We start from the raw sequence: 24,295 nt of genomic DNA, 5'->3' as shown, positions 1-24,295 counted from the left end.
CAGGTGTTTCACATGCATTGACTTGGACAAAGAGGCAACAAAAGTGTAATTTTAAACTATATGATATGCAACATACCGTACATTACACCAGAGTAGCATCATTTTAGAAAAACACGTAATTGTGATTTTTCTGAAAACTACTGTGATTGTAATTAGATTTGCAATTTAGGTTTTAAAATAATGTTTCCATTCACAATGCATATTTAAACATATCCTTTAACATTTATAAATGAAAACTGAACAATGAAACCGGTGCCAGAATCCCATGCACTGTGCTTCGCCCGTGTAGTGGTTTAAGGCTGTCGCGAGTTTGCCCCCGGCCAGAGGTGCTTGCATTTCACACTACAGCTGTCCTGTCTAATAAAGCCTTAGGCCAGAAAATCCTTGCATTTCAGAGCAGTTTTGCTGAAGTCTAAACTAAATAGTTAGCTTTGTTCCACTTAAAACAGGACTTGTAATTATTTGCTCAAAATATGTTGTAACTTGAATAATTCCTAGACTTATTGTTATTTGCTAAATACTACTGTTCAAATAGCTGAAGTGAACTCCTACAGCCCTACGTAAGTCATTGGACTTGTTGTTTTAACTTGATTTTACTGGCCATGATCAGTTGCAACAATAACTCTTAAAGGCTTGGCTGGATGCCAAGTGTGAAATAAATCAATGCTTGTAATGGTCATCCACTGCACTCCTAGACAGAGGATACACACTGAGCCAGAGTGCCCTCCATGGGGAGATGAGACTGAACCCGGGGCAGCCAAGCAGAGCAGGGCCCCAGGAGCTAGTTCCTCTCAGCGGCAGGTTGTCACGTTTATGTGCACCTCCACATTGGCTGTTTAATCGAGCAGAGAGGCTCTGGTTGCTCCAGGTTCATCTTGTTATGATTTCATATCATAGGAGACATCTCTGCACACATGTGTGACCTGAAGAGCAAGTGTAAGGTCTGGACATTGAGTTAAATCAGAGAAGGAGGCCATTATGTGGTGCATTACAAAGTATTATACCATTTAACAGCAATCTTTTGTTTCTTTTTTTTAGTTTCGCTACAAAAGACGAGTCTACACCCAAACCTACCTGGATGAGAAGCAGTTATCAAAGCTCCACACTAAGGTAATATCTCTTCTGTAGGAGCTACCTGCTCTCTGTGTGTTGTGAGCCCCATGTTTTGAATGAAAGAGTGGCATAGGTACATGATGAGAGAGACTGAGTGTTAGGAGGATGAGTCATGCTCTCATTGTCCTGTCTGTTTGGAGTTCAGCTGCACACAGGTTATATTCGGAGAGTGGAACATTGAACCAAAGGAGCTCTCTCTACTTTGGAAATCAACAGTTCACATATACCGGTCCTTAAATGTATTAAATACATGAACAGTCTTCAGGCTCTTGATTGTGAACCCTCTATAATTTTGTGGTGGATCAGTCACTGAATCTGTTTGTAGCTTGAGCACAGCTGCTCATTATGAAGCATCGGTCTTGGCACTAATGTTGTCACAGAAAACATCTATTTACAAAGGACGTATTGCCTAAATAATGTCTCATCCTATGCTGCGTTTAGTCAAACTGTATGTACTCTTATTCTGTATTTAACATCATGTGTGGCAGGCAGCAATAATGTATTGTGACTCTGTGCAGCTTTAGTTGTATCTCTGCCCACTATTCATGCGGCAGAGGCTCCCTGTGTCATTGGGTCAAGCATTAGCCTACTTCACTGGTACACAGTGAGGAGCCTCAGGCTCAGGTTTACTATGAGGTTTATACTGTCTACATTTTACTGCACTACCACACTACAGCTAATGCCACATGTCTAATATCATTACAAACCAGAATGGACAGTTTTGTTTGTTTTTTTTTCGTTTTTTTCTTGAAAAAAAATCTGGTCTGGTTTTCAGAACACATCATTGTGTGATTATTATTTTCAAAACGACTTTCCAAAATTAAAAGTTGATCCTGATAATTTATACTTGTAACAATGTCCATTATCCTGCTACATTTTAACCAGAAACACTATTGAAACAAGTCATTATGCAATCCTGACCTCTATCTTATTTTTGAGTTTATTAAGTTGAAATTGCTCTTCTCTCAGTCTTGAACTGAGTCACGAGGACAACCACAAGTCTTAGTGGATTGGTCCATGTATTATAGACAAGTGAATGGAGCCCTGGGCACTGTGGCCACTGAGATGGAGGGGGAGGAGGCTGAAGCGGCAGAGATCATTTAGTAATGCACTATTTGGTAATATGGTCACAGGCACACAGTCCCCAGAGCAGGACCTGGTAACATGTGTTTACAGATAAGTCGTATCGCATATCTACTATCAGTAGATGTCTGCTGGAGTAAAACTGACCTCTTTAAGTTAAATAGTGTAGTTTTCTCTGGGGAAGCTTTTACCACCAGTGTCATGCATTAAATACTCTTTCACACTCTAAAAAGATTGAAGATTGTGGCACTTTAGAGTACTGTACTTATTGTGTGTTCATATTTGTCCTGGTTTGGTCCTGGCTGTAGCTCAGTTCAGTCCTGATGAAGACTTGGTTTGGTTCTGTGCTAGTCCTGTGTTAGTCCAGATAAATGTTTAGTGATATTTGCACTTTTTAGTTTATTGGCTATCAGCCATAAATCTCCAGCAGTGGCAGATATTTTGTTTTGGTCGACCTGCTTTCTAGAGAATATGCATAAAGCTTTAGTTGAAGACTTCAGTTCAAAGTGATAACAGCACAAAACATGACTACACTGCTCTCTTAAGATGTTTGTGGTTGAGTTTGTAGGAAATTTAAAGTACAAAATTTGGGGAAAATACTCAAAATCAGCCCCTCATGTTGGCCTAAAAATACTGGCTTTCTTATTGGCCATTGCTTTGTCTCAATTCTAAACAATCGGTATCAGTGTCAGCCATGGAAAAACCCATATCGGTCCTTCTCCAATATATATCTATCTATCTATCTATCTATCTATCTATCTATATATATATCTATATATATATATATATATATATATATATATATATATATATATATATATATATATATATATAGTCTCTCATGCCATGCACTCTTATTCAGCTGTAATTTATTTATGTTAGCTTTACCATAACGGCATAAATGTAGCTCACTTTGCTTTTTCACTATACGACTGCAACCTAGAGCCAATGCATTATAAAAGTTCATCATAGTATTGTGACATTTTTGCAGTATCATATTGATAGTAGTATTACAAACACTATTTGAATGTCAGTGTACTCTCCAGTGGTACTAGGACTCTGCTCCTTTCACTCCCCTCTGGTTTGCCCTGCCTCTTGTTTCTCTCTCTCTCTCTCTCTCTCTCTCTCTTTCTCTCTCTCTCTCTCTCCACTGTCCTGCAGAATCGCCCCTCTCCATCTCCCCATTCGCGCACGTTGCCTTTGTGGGAGGGACAATGTAGCACTGGATGGATGTACTTACTTTGACTGAGAGGGGCAAAGGAGCGGGAGGAGAGGAGGCAGTTTTTGCATGGCCATGTGGATGATGGTTAGGCTGTGGGACTGTAGCTGATGACCAGGGAAATGGGCTCCTCTTTGGGCAGGAATCGGACACCTGAGAGAAGGAATGAAAGAGCTAAACAAACCAGGAAGGCCAGGCTCAATAGTAAGGTACCTGCTTAATGTCATCATCTACTTTCACTTTCATGTGTCATGACAGTTCATCTCCCCTCTCTCTCCTATAGTTTTCCAACACTAACATGTCTCTTGTTTATTAGGGATTGGAGATATATATGAAAAAAAAAGTATAAATCCACTGATGATTTTATTAAAATTATAAGGATGTATATGGGACAACAGCAGTAAGGAGAAGTTAGCGAGTGAGTGAGTAATTTAGCCGAAGATTTTTTATTTTTTGGTATTTATATGTGAATTAGATTCACAAGTTAATATGTCTTTATAGTCCAACTACATTTTTTCTGCATAAATAGTTGTTTTTGCATTTTCAACTTGTGTGCAGGTATAGTCTTAAGAGTGCAGTTTGGGTCATATACATAGAGATATATAATAGTTTTAAGAGCTTTTGCCAACCACCCTTGTTAGTCAACTATCGAATATCACCCACCCCTGTTGCTTATATTTATCTCTGGTACTTTCTCTCCTGTGGCTTTGCTAGCGTTTTGCTCCGCTGCATGTTAGCTGTGTGAAGGGCTGGTGCAGTTTGAAACTCTGACAGAATGCTAATGCGTTCCCCTGTGCTGGTTCATGTGCAACCTCTAATATACATATATACATATATGTGTGTGTGCGCGCGCGTGTGTCTGTGTGTGTGCACGTGTGTGTGTGTGGGAGTGTTAAGTGTGATGTCACTACTTCCGCATCTAAGGCACATCAGCTGATTGAAAATGACATGTTTGCAATTTCTTCTATTTTTAAAGTGATTGCAGTTGTTTAAAGGTATTAACGGTAGCAAGGTGATATACACACCGCAGGTAAGAGATATACACACTGGCAATCCAATGTCATGCTAAATTTGACCTATATTAGTTACATATTTGATACAATTTGTGGTAAAACATATGTTTTTGAAAATTAATTGTTTGATAAAAATCAAAGCTAGAAATGAGCTATTAGTTGACTGTTGAACATGGACATCATGATTTAACAATCCCACAGCCTGAGTGCACCTTTTTTACTCGCTGCTGCTACTACTGCCGCCGCTGAGATCAAGTGACTGTTGGGGAGTGAGTGTTACACATGACAGACAGGAGAACCACTGTGTGTACAATAGGACAGTAGCTCCAGTGGCCCACAGCTGTCAGTTTGAGTCAGGCACATGGCAGCTGTCAGGAGCGTGGCCCAGAGCCTCACCTGACCAGCAGCGTGCTGTGAAAACTCCTGAATCCAAAGACTCTGTGTGCGACTGCTCTGAGTAAATATGCACAGTCTGGTAAAGCTACACTTAAGCCCAAAATGATTCATTTCTTGTTCCAAAACAATCAGTGATGGAAAGTAACAAAATAAAAAAGTTAAAGTATTGTACAATAAATTGTTTTTGTATTGGTACAAGGAAAATGGTAAAATTTGTATTTGAGCTTCACTGCTTCTGAGAGCAGTTGTATGCAGTTGTGTATATTCTACACTTCTATTTTTGTATTTTTGAACTGGGTTGAAAAGTACACATTTTTACTTGTAGTTTTACTTGAAATTGTGTTTTTGAGTATGTTCATGATGTCACCCCTGTTTCAGTGATCTGAGTTAGAATTCCACCTTTGAGGGGAAAAAAGGAACTTTAGTACTTAAGGTGCTGTGCCAGTTTTTTATGCTGCTGAAACAGAATAAACAGAACTAGTTCATGTTAAGTTGTAAGAGTTTGCGATTCACTGTCCTAATGAATCACTGAGATCACAATTATTCACCTGAATTCATTTTTCATAACTTTAAGAGGCCAGAGCAGTTTTACAGTCCCGGTTATGCTAACAGGAAGTAGCATGCTAAAACTTCTTCCTGGTTCACAGAGGATAAAAAAAATTGTTTATAAATAGATGCAAACAGCACATAGCAGTTCTATTTTGATGCTAGGAGCTGCTTTTACAATACATCTGTACTCGGGCAAAACACATTTACTCTTTTACAGGAAATTGGGTATGGCCACTTTAAATAATCATTAAGTGGAACTGATTATGCGATACTTAGACTGATCTATCCGCTATTGTCTATTAATTCACATAAAATTTGGCATTTCAAACAGAGCTTTTTTATCATTTTGATGAAAGAGCACAATGCATTTTAAATGTACCTTACCTTTTGATATACTGTAAATTTTGAAAAAGGCCTTATAATTATAGTGAACAGTGATGCTAAATACACTCCTACTATTGCTACACTTTTTTTTCCCTCTATAGGCGTTAAACAAAAAATGTAAAGTTTTCTCTATAACGTGCTGCTGAAGAGAAATGGGCAATTTATTGTTTCAGAGCTGTCACATGTTTCTCAACATTAGCTAGTATTGGATTCTTCACAATTAGGGATGCACTGACACTGGTATTGGGTATTGGTGTCGATATCGATACCGATACTGATAGAAATTTCAATATTTCCTATATGTGGATATTTTCTTAATATACTCATACTCGTACCATTCCAACACACAAGGTAATTATTAATTTGTGGTCGCTCTCTTTTCAGGACAATATTTTCATGGCGTAGGAGGCGCGGTATGGGAGGAGGCACGGTCCACGCTGCATGGTTTAGTCCTGGTTTTAGTCCTGGTTTAAAACCTGATTTTAGTCCTGGTTTAGACCTGGTTTAGACCTCATTTTAGTCCTGGTTTTAGTTCTGGTTTAATCCTGGTTTTAGTTCAGGTTTCGTGGTGAGGTCCGCGATGTGCACAGGAGGAGGCGTGGCCCATGCAGCGTACGCAAGAAAAAACGATCCACACGGCATATGGGAGGAGGCGTGGTCTATGCAGTGTATATAAGGCAAAAAAGGTGACGCTTCAAACTATGAGTAGGTTGTCAGAATGATGAAATAAGTACAGAAATGGCAAGTGCTGAAATGATTATACTCGTACTTGTATCAGTTTTCAAAAAAGTGGTATCACTGCATCCCTATTCACAATATTTGTTTCTATCTGCAGTAGCTTGTAGTGTTCTGCTGTCCAGTGTAGCAAGACTTATGAGAAGTAGAAATTGTCAAATAGTAGAAGAGAGACCTGGTTAGTTGGTTAAAATGAATTGATTTATAGCTTGGTCTGTGCAGTGAAACCAGGCCATGGGATTCCTGTAGCCCGGGGCCCCTCATGATACGCACCACATCCAGCTAACTGTGGCCTGGTCCAGTTCTAGGCTCTGCTGTCACTTACTGTTATCGATTTTTTTTTTATATTGGTCAACTACAGTCAAGATGAAAGCCGGGGTTTGCATGGTTGACTGTACAACACTTTTGCAGGACTCTCGAATTAGAGTGATTTCCAGTTTTATTTTATATTTTCAATCTTTTTCTGTCTTTTATATTTTCTTTTCTTTCTTTCTGTCATTGTTGATTCAAGGAACATAAACAAGTCTTTTTTTTTTTAGATAAATAAGACATAATTTTAATCAATGACATTTAAGACAAAATAGTAAAATTTCTTCCTCCAAAGTCTGAACTTCGCTCCAAACCACAAGTTTTTTTTTCCACAGTTAAAGGCACTATATCAGATGTTTTATGTTTAAAAAAATGTGAAAAACTGAACTGAGTTAATTTGAAAAGATTTCAGTGGTTATTCCTCACTTATTTTATACATTTTAAGCAATCTGAGCACTTAAAATACCATTGTAATATTTAGCCTTGTTGCACTTTAAAATGAGGATGGTCTGTGAGCAAGTGTATGAGGTTTCTTCGATTATGAACAAGTTTTTGACTGAGTTAACCATGCCAAGATAATAGAATGTCTATGGTATAAATGGGAATGAAATTCATTGTAAACTTAAATTGGACTTGGACTCAGAGAGCAGTGATAAACTTGAAAGAGGCATTCAAAAAAATTGAGATCAAACAAGGGAGTCCAACAGGGATGCGCTTTATCCTCGAGCCTTTCCAACCCTGAAATTTAGACATGTATGCATTTGAGATGTGGACTGTAGAAAGATGCTTAACATTACGTGGATGAATACAATTACTAAGAAGGAAATCCAAAGACAAATGACCTTAAAGAAGATCTTTTCAAGAATATCCAGAAAAAGAAACTGCTGTACTTTGTACATATTACCTGCCACAATAACCTGCAAAGAGATGAATCAAACTGTTTCAAACTTTCAGTGGCAGTCAGCACAGTGATGGCATGGTGAAGCCAGTGGATTTGCAGCACTGTCATTAAAGCAAATACTTTGAGGAATTTGAAAATAAAATATAAAAATTATTGCTTGCTAAATAATCCCATATATCTCACGTCACATATTTGATGTTTCTTATATGTCCTGTACATATATAAAATGTAGAAAGTAGTAAACAAAGAAAAAAAAAAGTTTTAGAAAACATATTTAGGTCTAATCTTCATCTGTAGTTTTGTCTGTCTCTCCGTGAGTTTTCTCTACTGTAGGCCATCAGTGGACTGTGCTGGACTGCTCTGTGTGTGTGTGTAAAAGCACCTGACTGGCCCTGAGTCAGCACTCTTCTCTTTGGACCGTGCTTCTGATGACAGCAGCCATTCCTCTTATTTCCCTCACATACACACACTTGACACAGCACATAGTGGCAGAATTCTCTTTTCATACTTTGAAATGTTACGTAACACCACTATTGTGTTGACTGAACCTTGTAAACTGCCAAGGACAAAAACAGAAAATATTTTGGTAAATTTGGCCTTAAATGTAGTTCAACAGTAAGACTGCACTCTACTAATTAATTATGTTTAACAGGGTTAGTAATGAGTAAAGCTAACATTGGTGTGTGTGTGTATTTGCCGAATGAGGCCAAATAAATAAATTCAACCACAAAAATAGCATTTCTTATTTTTTTGGCCCAGAGGGAGCACACCCAGCAACATGCAAACTCAAGTAAAAAAAGTACCAAAATTGCAAACTTGATTTTGATACTAAGGAATAGACAAGATACTCAGAATTGATTGCAATACCACAGTGATAATTAAATTAAAATTAAAAACATTTTTTTTCAACATTACATCATAGTATGTTCTTTTATGTTACCATGTGGTCTTATATCTGTGTAATCCCTCAGTCGTCCAGACAGGTTCTGTAGTGGTCTACAGTATGTGGTTTTACATTTGTTCTGATACAGCTCATTCTAAAGCTATTCAGGAAAGTTTAATTTCTGCCCTGTGGATGTGACCGTTTAATATTGATACCTGATGAAATTAGTATCTATTTTTGATACTAGTTTTAGTATCGATTAGTATGTGATTGTTGATACTTTTGACTACCTTACAAAGAAATGTCAGTGACCATAGTTTCATTTCAACTGTGTGCCACCTCATCCTCTTACCATAGTTTGTATTATAATTGTAGAGAGCTCTGGAATAGTGTGGGTTGTTAGTGAGTGTTCAGTTGTACCCAAGTGTATAATCAACATGAAGTACTTATCTCATTCGTTCTAGTCAGTGAACCTTACATTTCTTCTGAAGTCTGTAATCTTGGCTGCTGCTAAGACCACCAGCAGATAAGTTGCTCTTTCAAATAATGGAAAATGTTTAGTTCCGTTACTTTATTCAATAGAAAACATATGTACTGTAGACCCTGGCAGTTAGATATCCCTGAACCATTGGGGTAAACATCTTCACCCAGGAACTAGACATGGTGATTGCTGAAGAGGTTGATGGTTCTGCTCCCACGGTAGAGAAATGGTAGAAATTTACATAGTTGATGGAGGGGAGAGAGAAAGCATTTATATTTACAGGTTGAGGTGATTGTGAAGGTAAAAGACAGGTGGTAAAATAGGTTAGAAAATACAATCTTCGTAGTTGAATTATTCTTAGATGCTTAAACAAACTTGAGCGACAAGGGAAATTACTTTGGCACAGTTGCACACAATTGATATATATGATTTGTTCTTATTAATAACACACAGCAAATAGAATAGTAATAAAACTCTAAACTTGCCTGCCAAGTCCAGAATGATATCTCTTTTATTATGTATTGTCTATGTATTTTTTTATACAGAGTAATAGTCTGGTCACCACTCCCCTCTGTCACGCCTTGAGCCCGAACCACACATCAACATCATATCAACCAATCAGATTTGTTTATTTCAGTGACACATTGACTCTGCAGAAATTCGCAATGCTTTTCAGTCCTATGATATTATTATTCTTTTCTTTTTTCAACGCAAGCAGCCATATTTGTTTTAATACAGACAGATCATGCGCGTCCCTGATTGGCTAATACATCTGTCGATCACGCCCATCCCATCAACACATGCCCATCTGACACATCTTCGTAAAATATTGAAGAAGTGTGCATTGTGAACAGACTAATAATAACTAATAATAATATGAACAAAAAAATAAAAATACAATAAAAGTGAAAGTAAAATAAAATCAAAGTAAATATCATATCCAATAGTTGTATGGAGCAAGACATGAATATTGTCTGGCATTGTTCACTGTATAATCTATACAGTGCATCGCTTTATCTCTAAACTTGAAAACATTTCCCCAACACTACAGTATCTGGCTTTTCAGACAAAGCAGTTGGCTGGAGAGTTGACCTGTCCTGTGGGTGGAATGGTTTAGCGTACAGCACAGTGTTTTCAGGGTCCACACACAATAAGCCTGTGTGTTTGGGAGCGCTGCGCTGCGTGTGGAGAACAGGCCATGGCTTTGCTTTGCTTTGTTCCAGCCTGGAGTCACCATCAGATTCATCGTGCTCTGGAGCTCCCCGATTTAGCCAAAAAGACTGCTTGTATTTGTTCAAACTAAGCTGATGTCTTACACCACGAGGAGGACTGTGAGGGGGACGCCATGCTGCTACGCGTGCTCAGAACTGCTAGGAACAAGCCCACAGAGGTTAGACGCTAAATGAATGGTTTCATATGGCTCGTACAGGCAGGGGCAGAGGGCTATAGGACTAGAGTGTGCTTAGTGTTGTTTTGTTACAGGAGTTAATGGGTTAATTTGATATCCTAACGTTGGAACGGATGATGCCACTGTTGAAAATGATTAGTTCCTGGTATGAGATGGATGATACAGATAGGGTTGTTCAGATACAATTAAAGAAAATCTGATCCAATACTGATTCTTGGTCTAGGCTTCCAATACCGAGAATCAGTCCAATACTAGTGTGTGAAGATGAATTAAAATTGAAACAACCTTCACCCATTTTTTTCCCCCATGTATCTGTTTTGCCCAGTACATATATATTGTAGAAGCAGCTTTTGAAGCAAAAATAAGACCATTGTGCTTTGTCTGCATCTAATTATAATGTGTTTATTTTTTGTCCAAAAATTAAAAAATGTGCATTAGCACACTAGTTGTTGTTAGCTTTACTGACACAAAACCACACTAGACTCTGTAAGCTGTGGAAGCACTTATAAACTCATGACCGGAAATAGTCAAAATGATCAGAATGCATAAGGTTGAGTGAGGAATAACTACTACAAACTGTTTAAAATGAACTAGTTATGTTTTTCACAGTTTTTTAGTTTTTTAGACTGTAAAAAAAAAGGGTAGGTTACAGCGCCTTTAATAGCGAGGCCTCTAAAAAAAGATGCTTTTGCTCAAGAGCACAGCACATAAATGAAAGCTCTTATCACTATGGACTATGGGACAGTGGTTCTCAACCTGGGGTTCAGACAAAAATTGTACGCAATAGTCTTATACAAGGCTTGACAACCTCTTTGCTGGCCTATACAATTATTTTTCCTAGGCCAATCTCCCAAAATAAAAACAAACATTTTTGTACAAAAGGCTACATTATAATGTTGCGGGTAGCTTATTTGTGTTTGGGGGTTGCAAATGCCAACAGTGTCGGTATTGTAGGGTTGTGACTGAAAAAGGTTGCAAACCACTGAACAATGCAATTAATTTGGCCAAACTTCTAATTTCTCGCTAAGGGTGAAATGAAGACAAAGACGTAATACAAATAACGTGTGTTGTTCTTGTGTTTTTTTCATCTGCAAAGCCTCCACAGTTTGTATTTAAGGTGCTCAGGGCGTTAGTGGCTGCATTAGCTGTGATACCATAAACAGCATGAGTCCTCCTTCATAGAAATACATGGGTATGGTGTGGTATCGGATCAGCAAATGATTGACCCAAAAATATTGTCTCTTTTTATGTAACTGAGTTAAAGCCCCACTGTGTAACATTTTAGCCAAAAATAGACTAAAATAATTGCACTATTTTTAAAATTTTTTATATATTTATATTTTTTCATTGTTGATGTTTTTATTGCACTGAAAATGTATACATCAGGTGTCTTTACTCTGAGCTGGCTTGTATTTCCACACACATGACTCTTATTTGGCCTGGAAGAGAGCCTTGTATTGCTTGTTTCCATGGAAAGTTGTTGTTGTTTTTGACTATTCACCTTATTCCAGAAGCTACCATGGGTACTGCCATCATCAATGAGGTTGTATTATTTTGCATGGGGCTACTGATCTCCACAGTGAAATAAGTTCTATTTGGAGCAGTTGTTGTTGTTGACTTGTTGGTGCACATGAACATTTTATGCAACATTGTACACAAATAAAACTACTTTATTTCATATTTTAGTAGAAACCTTCTCGTATTTTCAATTAAAAAGAATGGGATTCTTGCTTAATCGGAAAATACACCACAGAGAAAGTGAGGTTTAATCACATTGGGGCAAAATAAGGTCAGCAATCTTCATAGTATGGCATAAGATCTCTATTGAGAATGTTTTGAAAGTATTTTTTAACTAAATATTTCCACAAAATCATTAATCATTATCAGAAAGTTTCAGTGTTGCTTTAAATATAGATTCAATATAAGGTGTAAATTGACTAAAAAATAAAAGCAATGTTTTGTCAGTCCTCCCATAGCTTTTACATATTTAATCAGGGCTTTTAGTCAGCCGTTAGTATATTTATAAGTGACTAAAACTGAGCCAGTTTCTACTTAAATTATAAATGTTATGCAGTGCGAAATGGTAGATAAGTTATTGTACAATCTTTCACAGAGTATCACACTTTTTACTTCATCAGGGGTGAGTTTAGCCTCCCCATCAGTTTTTGGTCAGTGGGCTGAGTTATTGCTAATTAGGGTTGCCAAAAGTATCGAAAACTAGACATTCATTGAGCAAGTATCCATACTAAAGAAGTCAGGATAGAAATAAACCTTTCCTGAATAGCTTTATAATGATTTTGAGCTCATGGTACTATAAAAGAAAGTTCCACTGTTTAATGTTGAAACTCACATTCTGTTTTTTCTTATCACTGTGGTAATGGAAACTGTATCCTGTACCAAGTCTGTTCCTTAGTATCAAAATCGAAAATCTATCTGTAAAGCATTTTAAATATATAAGCATGAACATAAATTGTATCTTATGTTTTGACAAAAGAGACCAGAGAAGAGTAACAGGGGAGCAGTTCATATGAGCTGAGCCACAGGACTGGACACATGTATAGATTTTTTTTTACAATTGTCTGATGAGTCTGAGGAGACACCATTTGAATGATGTAGCACACAATCTATGTTTTTCTTGACTTGCATATAGAGTTGCCAGATGTATTGAAAATCTGATAGTAATTAGATATTAATTGAAACTAGATATTCAGTAGTGAATACAATCTTCCTGTTTCATCTTGAGTTTTTTCAGAACTAGTGTAAGAACACGTGGTGTATTAAACAAATACTATTTTTTGTGTTGAAAATTACAGTATTGAAAATTACAGTATTGTCTAAAAGAGCTTTTAAAATCAGATAAAAATCAGTATCGGATGTCAAATCTATTCTTTAATATCGAAATTGTGATTTTAGTATTGTGACAACACTAGGTACATAATGTGTACGCTAACATAGTAACTGTGTGAGCTGTGTGAGTACATGGGCAGAATAAGTAACATGGTACTATGACCAGCTCAGCATCATAATTGCCACGGTTACCCTTACATTAATAGGGACAAGGACATGACACAAGGCACTGTAAAACCTTTTGACATTGTGAATGAAAAGTTGATATTATAGAATGTTGGAGTTGGAAAGGAGGAGGTATTTTTTATGGGGGAAGATGTGTATCCCATTATGCTTTGAAATGTGATGTCACAAAGGTGAAAAGCGCTATTGCAGTGTTTATGAATATTGGGATTTGTAATATACATGTTGAGCATCAGTCTGTCCAGTCCAGTCAGAAGGGAGTATGGGTCTCAGCCTTACTAGTTCCTACAATTAAATCCAAGTTTCTCTGATCTGAATAGACTCTGTTCAGGCTTACATCACAAACCAGGAAGATGTTTGGAAAGATGTGATTACAACTTCTTGTGGGCTCTGTTTGCTGTTGTAAGTCTGACAAAATCTAGGAAAATTTTGAAAATGGCCTCACTTTTCATAATTCCAGTGGGTTTTATCACAGTCAATAGGCAAGCCCAGTGTCGGTAACTACACCAGAATTTGTAATCGCATCTTTCCAAATGTCTTCCTGGTTTGTGATGTAAACATGAATAGAGCCTATAGCCACTACCTAAAACCCAGCACCTACCCAGCACCAGCCAATCTTTTGTCAGTGCTAGTGTAGCCTCTGCAGCTCAGTGAGGGAAATCTGGATCTTTCAGATGAGACATGGCCTGTCCAAATACTGAGAATGAGAAAAACTTGTATGTGTTCTCTATATGTAACCGTTTCAGTTGTATTTTTATGTTATTTTATTATTATTTTATTTTTGAATGCCAGCAAGAATATAAGCTACAATCTATACCTTTAAGCAGATCCAGGAACATTAACATATGAATGAAGATTGAAATCAACTGTTCAATAGAGAAATGAACTATGAATCTTGATGCAGAAATGGCTTCAGCTAAGAATTTTTTTTTTCTTTTATCCTTAGACCTTCAGCCATTATGGGCCTTCTGCGTTATAGTGCACTCTGCAATCTCTGTTTAAATTGTAGCAAATCGACTGGGCCTTTGAGGTAAATAATAAGTTGGGGGCAGTTGCCATAGTAACAGCCCTGCATCATTGACGACTAGTGGGGCTTGTTTTACACGTTCATGCATCATAGTGCCAGCATTTTACGTTCTAAATTATATATGCATAACGGTTGTTATGCAACAGTCAGCCGTGTGGTCATGCGAAGTTATGTGAAATATTGCGTTATAAATCTGCAATTACTTTCATTTCATTGTACCGTGTTTTACTCTTAGCCTGACACTCAAAAGTGAATTCAATTACTCGAAGATTTATTTCGAAATAGTTCCCTTACAGAAAATCCTATTTCTCTGTGCCAAGTCCATATGCCGACTTACAGTGTATCTGGTTTTGTAGCTGACAGCATTACGCTTTAAGCCTGTTAGGTATGAATATTAAAGATTACAGATGCTAGCATTTCCCCACACATATGCAGGGCTTACAGGCAGCAAAACTATTGATACTTTGCAGTTATGTCACACTGGGGGTGTTCTAAATGTATCTTTATGGTAGAATGTTCAGCAGGTACCATGGAGACACAATGCACACTGCAAACAAAGCCAAAAAAGTTTTAAAGTGGTCTGAAAAGTCAAGAAAAAATACAAAAAGGATTAAAACAGAAAATTTTCAGGAGCCTGTGATCAATAAGAATGTTAACTAGCTTGTGACTGTAATTTTATCTGCAAGTGTTTAAGAGCATATCATCTCACCTGCGGTGGTTCCAACCAAGTCAATTTTGTTGGTCAAATTGTGTTGAAATAAAGCTCAGATTTAAGTCTAACAAAGCCTCAGACAGAGCAGTGCCTACAGTTAGTATCACATCCCCAGAGAATGTTGAAGCTGTAAAGTGTCAATGCAATATTTCATCATTACAGTCAATTTAGCAATATATTATTTTTGGAATTTGTTGTTTTTTGCATCTTATAAGCCTGTCCAGGGGCATGAATATTTAATAACAAGAAAACAGTAGGATTAGCAGGTTTAAAAAATAAGACCCTATGGTTACAAAAATGAATCGTTTTGTTCAATCTTTTCATCTTATCAGACAGACAGCAGAACCACTTAGAACAAAAATACATATAGAAAATAATAATTAGGGCAGGGTGATATGACAAATGAATGATTCTTGTTTTATTGATCCATCATGATTTTCGACTTGATTTGATTTGGTCTCATTAAGTTTTCTTTAATTAATTTCTCGAACCTAAACAAGACAGACTTTCATGATGCACTATGTAGCATTTCTGGTGGAGGGTCCATCTTTTGCTTGTCTCCATGGAGATCAACTTACCTATCTATGCATATGTGAGGGGGTCTCTTTTCCACAGATCCGTTTTGTAACTGACTCCATAAAGATAGACAAGTTTAATGCCATAATATGGAATATTCCAGGCAAGATAGTAACATCGGCATGGACGCAAGTAGGTGAGAGAAAGCCAGCACCAACAGAAAACTTTTACACAAAAAATAGTCTAATTTATTCCTCCAAAATTTTTACTTCACTCCAAACCACATGCTTTACTGACAGGGGACTGGCTGTAGACCTCTCTTTGAAACTGAACATCAATTAAAATTTTCTTAACTTCACAGCTCTAAAAAGAATATACAATTTTACCTCAGCTTTTTTGCTGCAAATTATCTTTTTGTAACTATTCTTCACCATCCCTTTGACAAACAGACCCATATGGCTGAGTTGTTTTGAAGTCTTTACTCTGCTGCACTGGTAGTTCCTCTCATGTGACCCCACTCCTTGTTTTCTGCACCACATCACTTCACTGCATTTTTAATGGAACCATGCTCCAAGATCTTGTGCTGCAATAAAGCCATGAATTATGGAGTAAACTGACAGATAAAACAAGCTCTGGCTTCGGTTTGTGCTGATCAAGAACTACATGTAGATGAATGCTTAGCTTTCATTTGGAAGTAGACTCAGGAGTAGGACTGCACCATATGAGAAAAAGATACAATATTTGATAACTATGTTTTGACAGAAGTTTAGCTCCATTGAACACTATAATGTTCCTTAAAGAATGCATTCAAATTTCAAACAAGTCTTTGGATAAGTATTTGACATTTTCTAACTTAAAATCATCACTGCATTTGGAAAGCACACTTTATAAGCTAGACCTTTGTTTCCAATAAGGCACTGGAATGAACAATCAGAAAGTACAAATAAGGTCTTTACTTACTGGTTTATGGGCATAAATACTGCATAGGAGGAGTCTAGATTTTTATTTATGAAACAACAAAATGTAAGTGTAGCATTTTTGAGTGCTCCAGGAAGGCAATTTTGGATTAATGGTTCAATGAAACAAATGATACAACAAACTACAACTCCAGGTATGTTTTTGATGAGGGCGATTTTTTTGTGAAATCCGATGTTTTTGCGAGGTCGTTCACATTTCCAATTAAATGCGACTTGTGTGTGATTTCCAGTGTGAACATTAAACAGCCCAAATGTGTCCCGCATGCGCATCGGGGGACACGATGACATCACCGCAGCGAGCGTGCTCTGTGTTTACGTAAGTTGTTATGGATGCAGGCATTGAGCACCTGGCGATTTTAAAGTTCCTCTCGTACCGGAGCCAGAACATGAACAACTTACTTGTTTTAAGGAGGAGATTGAGAAGGAGAAGGACAAGTTTTTTGGCCGTGGCATTTTGTGGGGTAGTGGCAGCAATGTCCCTTGAAAGGAACATGTGGATGTGGAGACGTAGCCAAGAGTGGTGAGTGGCGATGTGCTTCAGCTTCAGTGACACGGAGTTCATTAACAATTTTCACCTACTTCAGCGCAGAATAGTGACATTTGTGGCTTGTTGATAACGTGTAGGTCGGATGAATGCGCTTTGGCCGTTCAGACTGAAGTCGCATGTCGAAAGATCGAATATGTATCGGTTTTAGGAGCACATATCGAAGTGGCCTGGGTCGCATTTGAAAAATCGGATCTGTGTCGTTATTAAAAGATCAGATACAGGTCACATAGGGACCAAAAAATCGGATTTGGGTCATTTCAGGCTGTAGTCTGAACGTAGCATTAGTCACTTGCATACTTACTTGCTAATAGCACATACTAAATGTTTTTGTCAGCTTGAGAACTTTGTGTTGTAATTTATGTATTTTTTTGGGGGGTATTGGTATTTTTGTGATATTGCATACAGGTCTATTCTAAAAAAAAGCCAATTGAACTGTTAGTACCCACATTGTTAGTTACAAACTGTCTCAATAGATTGAATCATTTCATGTCAGTAAAAAAATATAGATTTGTTTTTTTCAGTGATACATGATGTGAAATGAAAGAACTCATTGGTCATCATCATTTAGAACAGAATGACATTTGTCTTTCCTCAGATGAACAGTTTAGTGCTTCACTCACTGATTCTGCAGAAATCTGCAATATTTCAGTAATTTTCAGTCCTTTCCTTTTTAATTGTAAACAACCATGTTGATACGGTTGGACCCTGAATGCCCCTTATTTATTTTGAGTATTGAGTAAAAACTAACTAAGTCAGTGCTTTTGCAAGTGTGGGCATTGTGATGAAAGTCTTGCCTACCCAATCAATCCTCTTACCTACAAGTACACATACAATATATTATTTGCCAACCTAAATTATAAACCTAAATCTGCAAACAATTCAGCTGGCTAGAACCAGGTCTGCCGGTAAGTACTGCTTAGTCTTACCAGGTGTACATTAAAAGAAGACAACAGTAGCCCCATGTAAACATGCCTCATAATAATCCAGGATATACTGCGGTAGAGCACAGTCTTCACTTTAGCCTCTGAGCCTGATGGCAGAGGGAAAAACTTAACATATGGCTCAGAGCACCTGGAGCAGACAGGGACAGCACAGAGCATGTCTATGGAGCAGAGCACTTACTCCCGCTCCCATAGACTGGCCTGATCCTCTGCTGTGAATCTGCTTGCTTATTGCCTAAACAGTTGTGACACTGGAGAGCATGTGTGTGTTTTATAGGCCAGCTCTGGTTCATGATCCTGTCCAGTGATGGGCAGCTGTGGATGCAGAGTAATGATAGCAAATGTAGGCCAGTGAGCGTGTTTGACACACATCCTCTCTGCCTCTATACATGAGCTTGCACATGGACGCACACAGCACAGCCTATTCAATACTACATTAGCCCTGCACTCTGGCTTTTATATGAGCAGGAGCGGACTATGCAGAAAATACAATGAAGACATGTAGGTTAAAGAGGGGGAGGAAAGTAACACAATGTGATATCTTGATATGTGATATATGATATTTGTTTATATTTTGTGCTTATGAGGCATGAAGCTAAACTGTCGACTAATGCTGGATTAGTCAAACTTTTTAAATAATAAATTTCCATGTAATAACATTGTTCCCTCATCAACAACATGTCTGAGGAGGTTTTAGATGTCATCCATGCACATTTGAGTAAACTAGCGATCTATAGCATTGTTTGAACCTTCATTACTGGTCTTTGGATTTTGTTACATATATGTAGTTCAGAATATCCTGTGTAGATGAGGTGTCTGTTAGATACCCATCAGAGGACTGACCCCCTGCCAGTATTATGTCTTTGCCAGCTTCTCAGTCAGATAAAGGCACTGTCTTTTTGTCAGGTGGAAAAAATCTGTGTGCACATTTAAGGCTAATTATCATATAGAGACATTAGCTGCTAAATGATCTTGGACAAGATTATAGTTTTACCATTCTTATAATGTGATTCTTTGTATTGCAATCAACTCAGAAATACTCTATACTATAATGCAACATAGATATTAAAATGTTTTTGTGACAGATTATATTTATACATTGAGAATAAAATATACTAGTGCATTGTGTGATTAGTGTTTCCAAACCCATGTGAGCCTTACCCACACAATAGATAGAGCACTGGGGCCTTTAATGAGGCTTCTCCTCACACTGGGGACCCTCACCCTTATTGACTTCAGGCCTTTATGCAGAGGAGGCCGTCTGATGAAATCTTAATTAAAAACATGATTCATTTGTAACTCTGCTGTCACTGGGTGTAATGCCCCTATATCAAATGTAGTGTTTTCTGTAAGGGCATTAAAGAGTGGTAAACATCCTGTTACTTTCTTTATAGTCAGAAGATAAACATTTTCTTGGTATGACAGTACTATACCCATTTACAGGAAGTACTCAGCTTTGCTTTTAGTGTATGCAGCAAGTGGCGTTATACTAATCAAAATAAATACTTCAACATGATAACAATATTACACTGTGGACTAGGATACCATTAGCTTCCATATATGGAGGACACATAAAAAGAAGATATTTTTAGCCATAGAAACTGGCAACTCAATTTAAGGAGTTCTTTCAGCTATAATTTGGACATTTATTTTGTCATAACTGGGGCACAGTTAGTGATAGACAGTGATTTTGATACAGATTTGTGCTGAATTTTGTTCAACACTAACAATTGAATGGATTGGTTTTTTTTTTCTGTTGTTTTTATATCTGTTTTTTTTTTGTTTTTGTTTTTTGTACATTTTTGTTTGCTCAAACTATAAACTTGCTAAAAATAAACCCTCAGTCTTTTCAGCAGTTCAGAGAATAATAAAATACTTACTTTTCAGTCCAGTTCAAAAATGTAATGAAGTAAAAGTAAGATGTATCCAATTTAAATCTACTTAAATAAAGTACAGATACCTACATTTTTACTTAAGTACAGCACTAGTTTTGCATTGTTTAATTTTGTTACCACTGATTTTAGTTATAGGCTGTTGTATTGATAACATAACATTTTTTGTTGTTGTTGTGATAGAATATTGAGCACATACATCCACGTTACAGTCCCCTATGTGCTCTCATCAGTGATTGATTTGCACTTGTTTCAGCGGGTTGACTTCCTGGTTGGTCCAGTAGCTCCAGGCTGATGTGATGGGCCATAAAGCTTCACTTGATGGTAGTCAGGGATCTCCCAGTGGTCTCTATGTGGAAATATTAGCATGTTAGCAGAAGCCAGTGTATTACAGAGCTTCCTCATTATTTGCTGAACCCGTGTAGTGCTGAAGTCTAGGTTGTCTCCTGTTAATCACTACTAGCGTGGTATCCAGACTTCTGCTCTTTTTATATGTGTATGTACAAAGAATGTGTGGTCACCTCCTCCTTTTCTGCATCTTTGGTCAAAGTCAGTCAGTATCGTCCAATCAGGTTTGTTTCAGGTTTATTTCAGTGACACTTGGGAAATGAAGGAACTTAGTGGTTGTCTGAACAAAACCAAACTTCTTTCACCTCAGCTCAACAGTCTTTCAAAGCCTGGGATTATTTTTTATTTTTATTTTTTTCCTTGTGAGCAGCTATGTATTGGTACAGACAGGCTTGTGTTTCTCTTTGTACTGAATGTGAAAGGGAAATTGATCCCTACTTATCAGTTAGATATTAGTGACTATTAGTAATTATGCTTACACTTTATAATTACATGATGAGTAAGATGAATAACTACTTAATTAAGCTGTTAGTGTTTAGAAGTATAATTTTTAAGCCTCAATCATTCTTGATAAACTTTTTGTTCATTATAAATTAAGTCTTTCTTCATGATTTAGTGATACTAATTAGTTGCTGTAATTATAATTTTGCATTTGGCCATTTGGTTCTCAAGATAATAATGCACAGTAATCCAAAGCAGCATGAACCTCTCTTGAGTCTCATGAGTCTCTCTTTTGGGTTGCCATTTTCTGTTGAATAAAATGAAATAGTCCAAAGTTAATGACAAGAGACATGAGGCTGACGTTCTAACACAGGAGAAATTTATTAACCATCTGTTTGGGACTGATAGTTAACATGGTTAACATGGACCCTTAACATGGACCCTCAAGACACTGTGAAAGTGTAGTCCATTCTAGTTTAGTGCAGTCCAATGTGTCTATCCTTCTGTTGTAGGGAGTATTATACCTCTGATAACTGGTAACAAAGACTGAGCTGGCAGTAAGTGCCCTTGGTACAGCACAGAAATACAATTTCTCTATTAGTTTCAAGAATCCTAGTTGGTTTAAACCTAAAATGACTCTCTTTGATCTGAATCCTCACTACCCAAACCCCAGCATTAATCAGCGCTTTAATCATGCTGCTGCAATACATGCTGTCCATATACTGAGATTGAGACAAACTTGTATGTGTTCTCAGTATGTAGGCTAAAGCACTGGCCACAACCCAAGTTCAGTTGTGATCGCAGAACCTTTTTAAAACTGTTAGAGCACAGACTACTCACAGGTCTGTTAAGATTTTTTTTGCGTACTGGTTCAGTTGTACATGAGTGTGAATAACTATACTACACTACAGATCAGTGAATTTACCCATGATTGTTGACCTGAAGGAGATTTGCACACGTAATTGAGCGGAAATATCTAAGCACTCAGTTAGCTTGCGTAAACACTATTCATCCATTTGTAACTGCTTCTACTTCCTGTTAGCTACTCCTCAACAGTTCAGATTCATTTTTTGTCAGAATCACCCACGCCTTATATTAGCTAAACCTTCACTAGCAAAGCGTGACTGAGGGGACTGGCACAAAACATACAACTCAACCTTGGTACGCTTACTAGCAGCCGCTTTGTGTCCCATCGCCATAACAACCGCCTCAGCGAACATGTGGAAAGAGAGAGGAGGAGTGAATTTCTCTCTCTGGGTTTGACTTGAGGATGAGCAGAGCAGAGGATCTAGCAGCTCGGTGGAGAGGGGGTAGTTTTTGATATTTGGACAAAGGTAGCGCACTGGGCAGCTGATGGTGAGTGCCACTACTAAATTGTGTTTTTTTATATGAGTTTGAGTAGATGACTGCGTGTTGTGGTCGTTATGTAAAAATGAGGGATGATATAAGAAAGATACAATAACCGAGTGGTTGAACTTGCACTTTTCAATAGACGCACAAAGCTGTTTTGTATATAAGCTATTTGTGTTTGGGTCGTGTCAGTATTTCCAAGGCAGTGGTTCTTAAATCAAATTTGTCTTTAGTTCTAGATTTTTTCAATTTTATATAGCATTTATTTAGCCATTGAGAATACTAATCCCTTTTTCAAGGGAGTCCTGGCCAAAACAGCAGCACAGTACAGTACCAGAGATGTCCAAACCTTTTTCACCTAGGGCCACATACAGAAACATATTCGTAGCAGAGTGTCGCATACCAGTGGTCAATATAGCAAGGTTTGACCAAAGCCACAACACCTTTAAAAAGTCTTGAAACCCAAATTTTAGTTCTGTATCACAATGCAATGGGGTCTTTATTGAGTTTACTGTCATAAAAATACTTTAATTTTCACTTTAAAGTACTGTCGAGGATCATTTGGCCAATTCAGCAAAACTCCTGAGTACCAGCAAAAATTGGTATGAGGGCTGTAGTTGGCCCCTGGGCCATAGTTTTGGGTAACTCTGATTTAGACAATCACAACCAATCACATTTGTTAGCTAAGACAGTTACAAACCATATATGTCATTTCCAAACTTTCCTGCATTAATTTAAACTGACTTATTGGAAAACTGAAACACTTGATATAAAAATTAGAACTCAGTCTTGATGTTGCAAAGAATATTGACCTTTGTCTACTTAAGTTGTCAGAGCTATTTGACTCGACTCCCCTTTGAGCAAGAATGCATTTTCATTGTATTTTTGAGCAAAAGACCTGTAATTGAACTCATGCAAGATATAGTACATTAATGCCTTACTGTGGAACATTCCAGGCAAAGTAATAACCAGCAAAGTTACATAATACACCTTTAAATGAGACTTCAGTGAGTAATAGGTCATCGTCTCAAACTGCAAATATCATAACGATCGATGTCTTTATATTAAAAGACTATTTCACACATTTCCACACCCTTTTACTGTGATGTCTTTTTCACATGCCTCAGCTCTCATCACAGAAGGAGCGCATTGGAGCTTTCATCTGTACTCTGCATTATTTAACATGGTCGTCCACATGAGTCTGACATCACACTCCTCTTTCTCCTCTGTCTCCCCCCTTTCATCCCTTCTTTTTCTCTTTCTCTTCCTCCATAAGGCCAACTTGAAGAAGTTTATGGAGTACGTGCAGCAAAGAAACATCGAAAAGGTCTCGAGATTCCTGGAGAAAGGCTTGGACCCAAACTTCCATGATCCGGACACAGGAGGTATGGAATTCTGTCAGGTTTTGGTTTTGTTATGGTTTACTCTGGTTTGGATACAGTGAGTGTCCAAATTATGGATGTCACATTGTCATATTTTTGTCACAACCTTTAGTGGTTTAAAAAGTTGGTAAATGGAAGGTTAAAGGGGATGGTCTCATTCACGGTGGAGCTCTTCTACTCTTACTCTGAGGAGCGCTTGTATTTACTGTTGGTCAGAAAGATTGATGTCAGATGCAAAAGAGGAGGGCTCACTCTGTGACCAAGACTCTAAAATTTCAGACCTGCTTAACATCGGTGGGAGCTCTCATCTCGTCTTTGCTCGTACAACAGTTCTAAGTTTAATCTTTGTCGCTGTCTCACTCTGAGATCTATGACCCAGTGCAGTGGACACTCAACTTTTTGAAATGAAACTTTGTGAATGATAAAGTTATTGTGATTCAAACATCCAGATAATAAAACACTTTTTGTAGTATAGACTGATTAGAGATGACTTTTTTGCTTAAAAATGTAAAAAAAAATTTGTTCTTAAGACTGTATTATGACCCGAATAATCAGAGTAGGTCACATGACATTGTAGAATCCCTGTAATTTAACATTGAGCTGGAGGACAGGTCTAAATTCTTTTGTGGAAACTACTGTTTAACTGTCAGATTGCGTT

At 37.5% G+C, this 24,295-nt stretch overlaps 1 protein-coding gene across 1 annotated transcript in view; it reads left to right on the top strand.

The window, feature by feature from the left end:
• shank3a (SH3 and multiple ankyrin repeat domains 3a) overlaps positions 1–24,295 on the top strand; it is a 126,653-nt gene that overhangs the window by 16,815 nt on the left and 85,543 nt on the right. Inside the window, exons 3-4 of the mRNA XM_055155420.1 lie at positions 1,039–1,110; positions 23,532–23,640. Of these exons, the coding sequence (XP_055011395.1) occupies positions 1,039–1,110; positions 23,532–23,640 (181 nt within the window). The remainder of the gene's footprint in view (positions 1–1,038; positions 1,111–23,531; positions 23,641–24,295) is intronic.

Source organism: Boleophthalmus pectinirostris, unplaced genomic scaffold (genome assembly GCF_026225935.1).
Source record: "Boleophthalmus pectinirostris isolate CB_2022bp ecotype Guang Dong unplaced genomic scaffold, ASM2622593v1 HiC_scaffold_2, whole genome shotgun sequence".
Taxonomy (NCBI): domain Eukaryota; kingdom Metazoa; phylum Chordata; class Actinopteri; order Gobiiformes; family Gobiidae; genus Boleophthalmus; species Boleophthalmus pectinirostris.
Note: the sequence above shows the minus strand (reverse complement) of the source record. Positions and strands in the feature narration are given on the sequence as shown.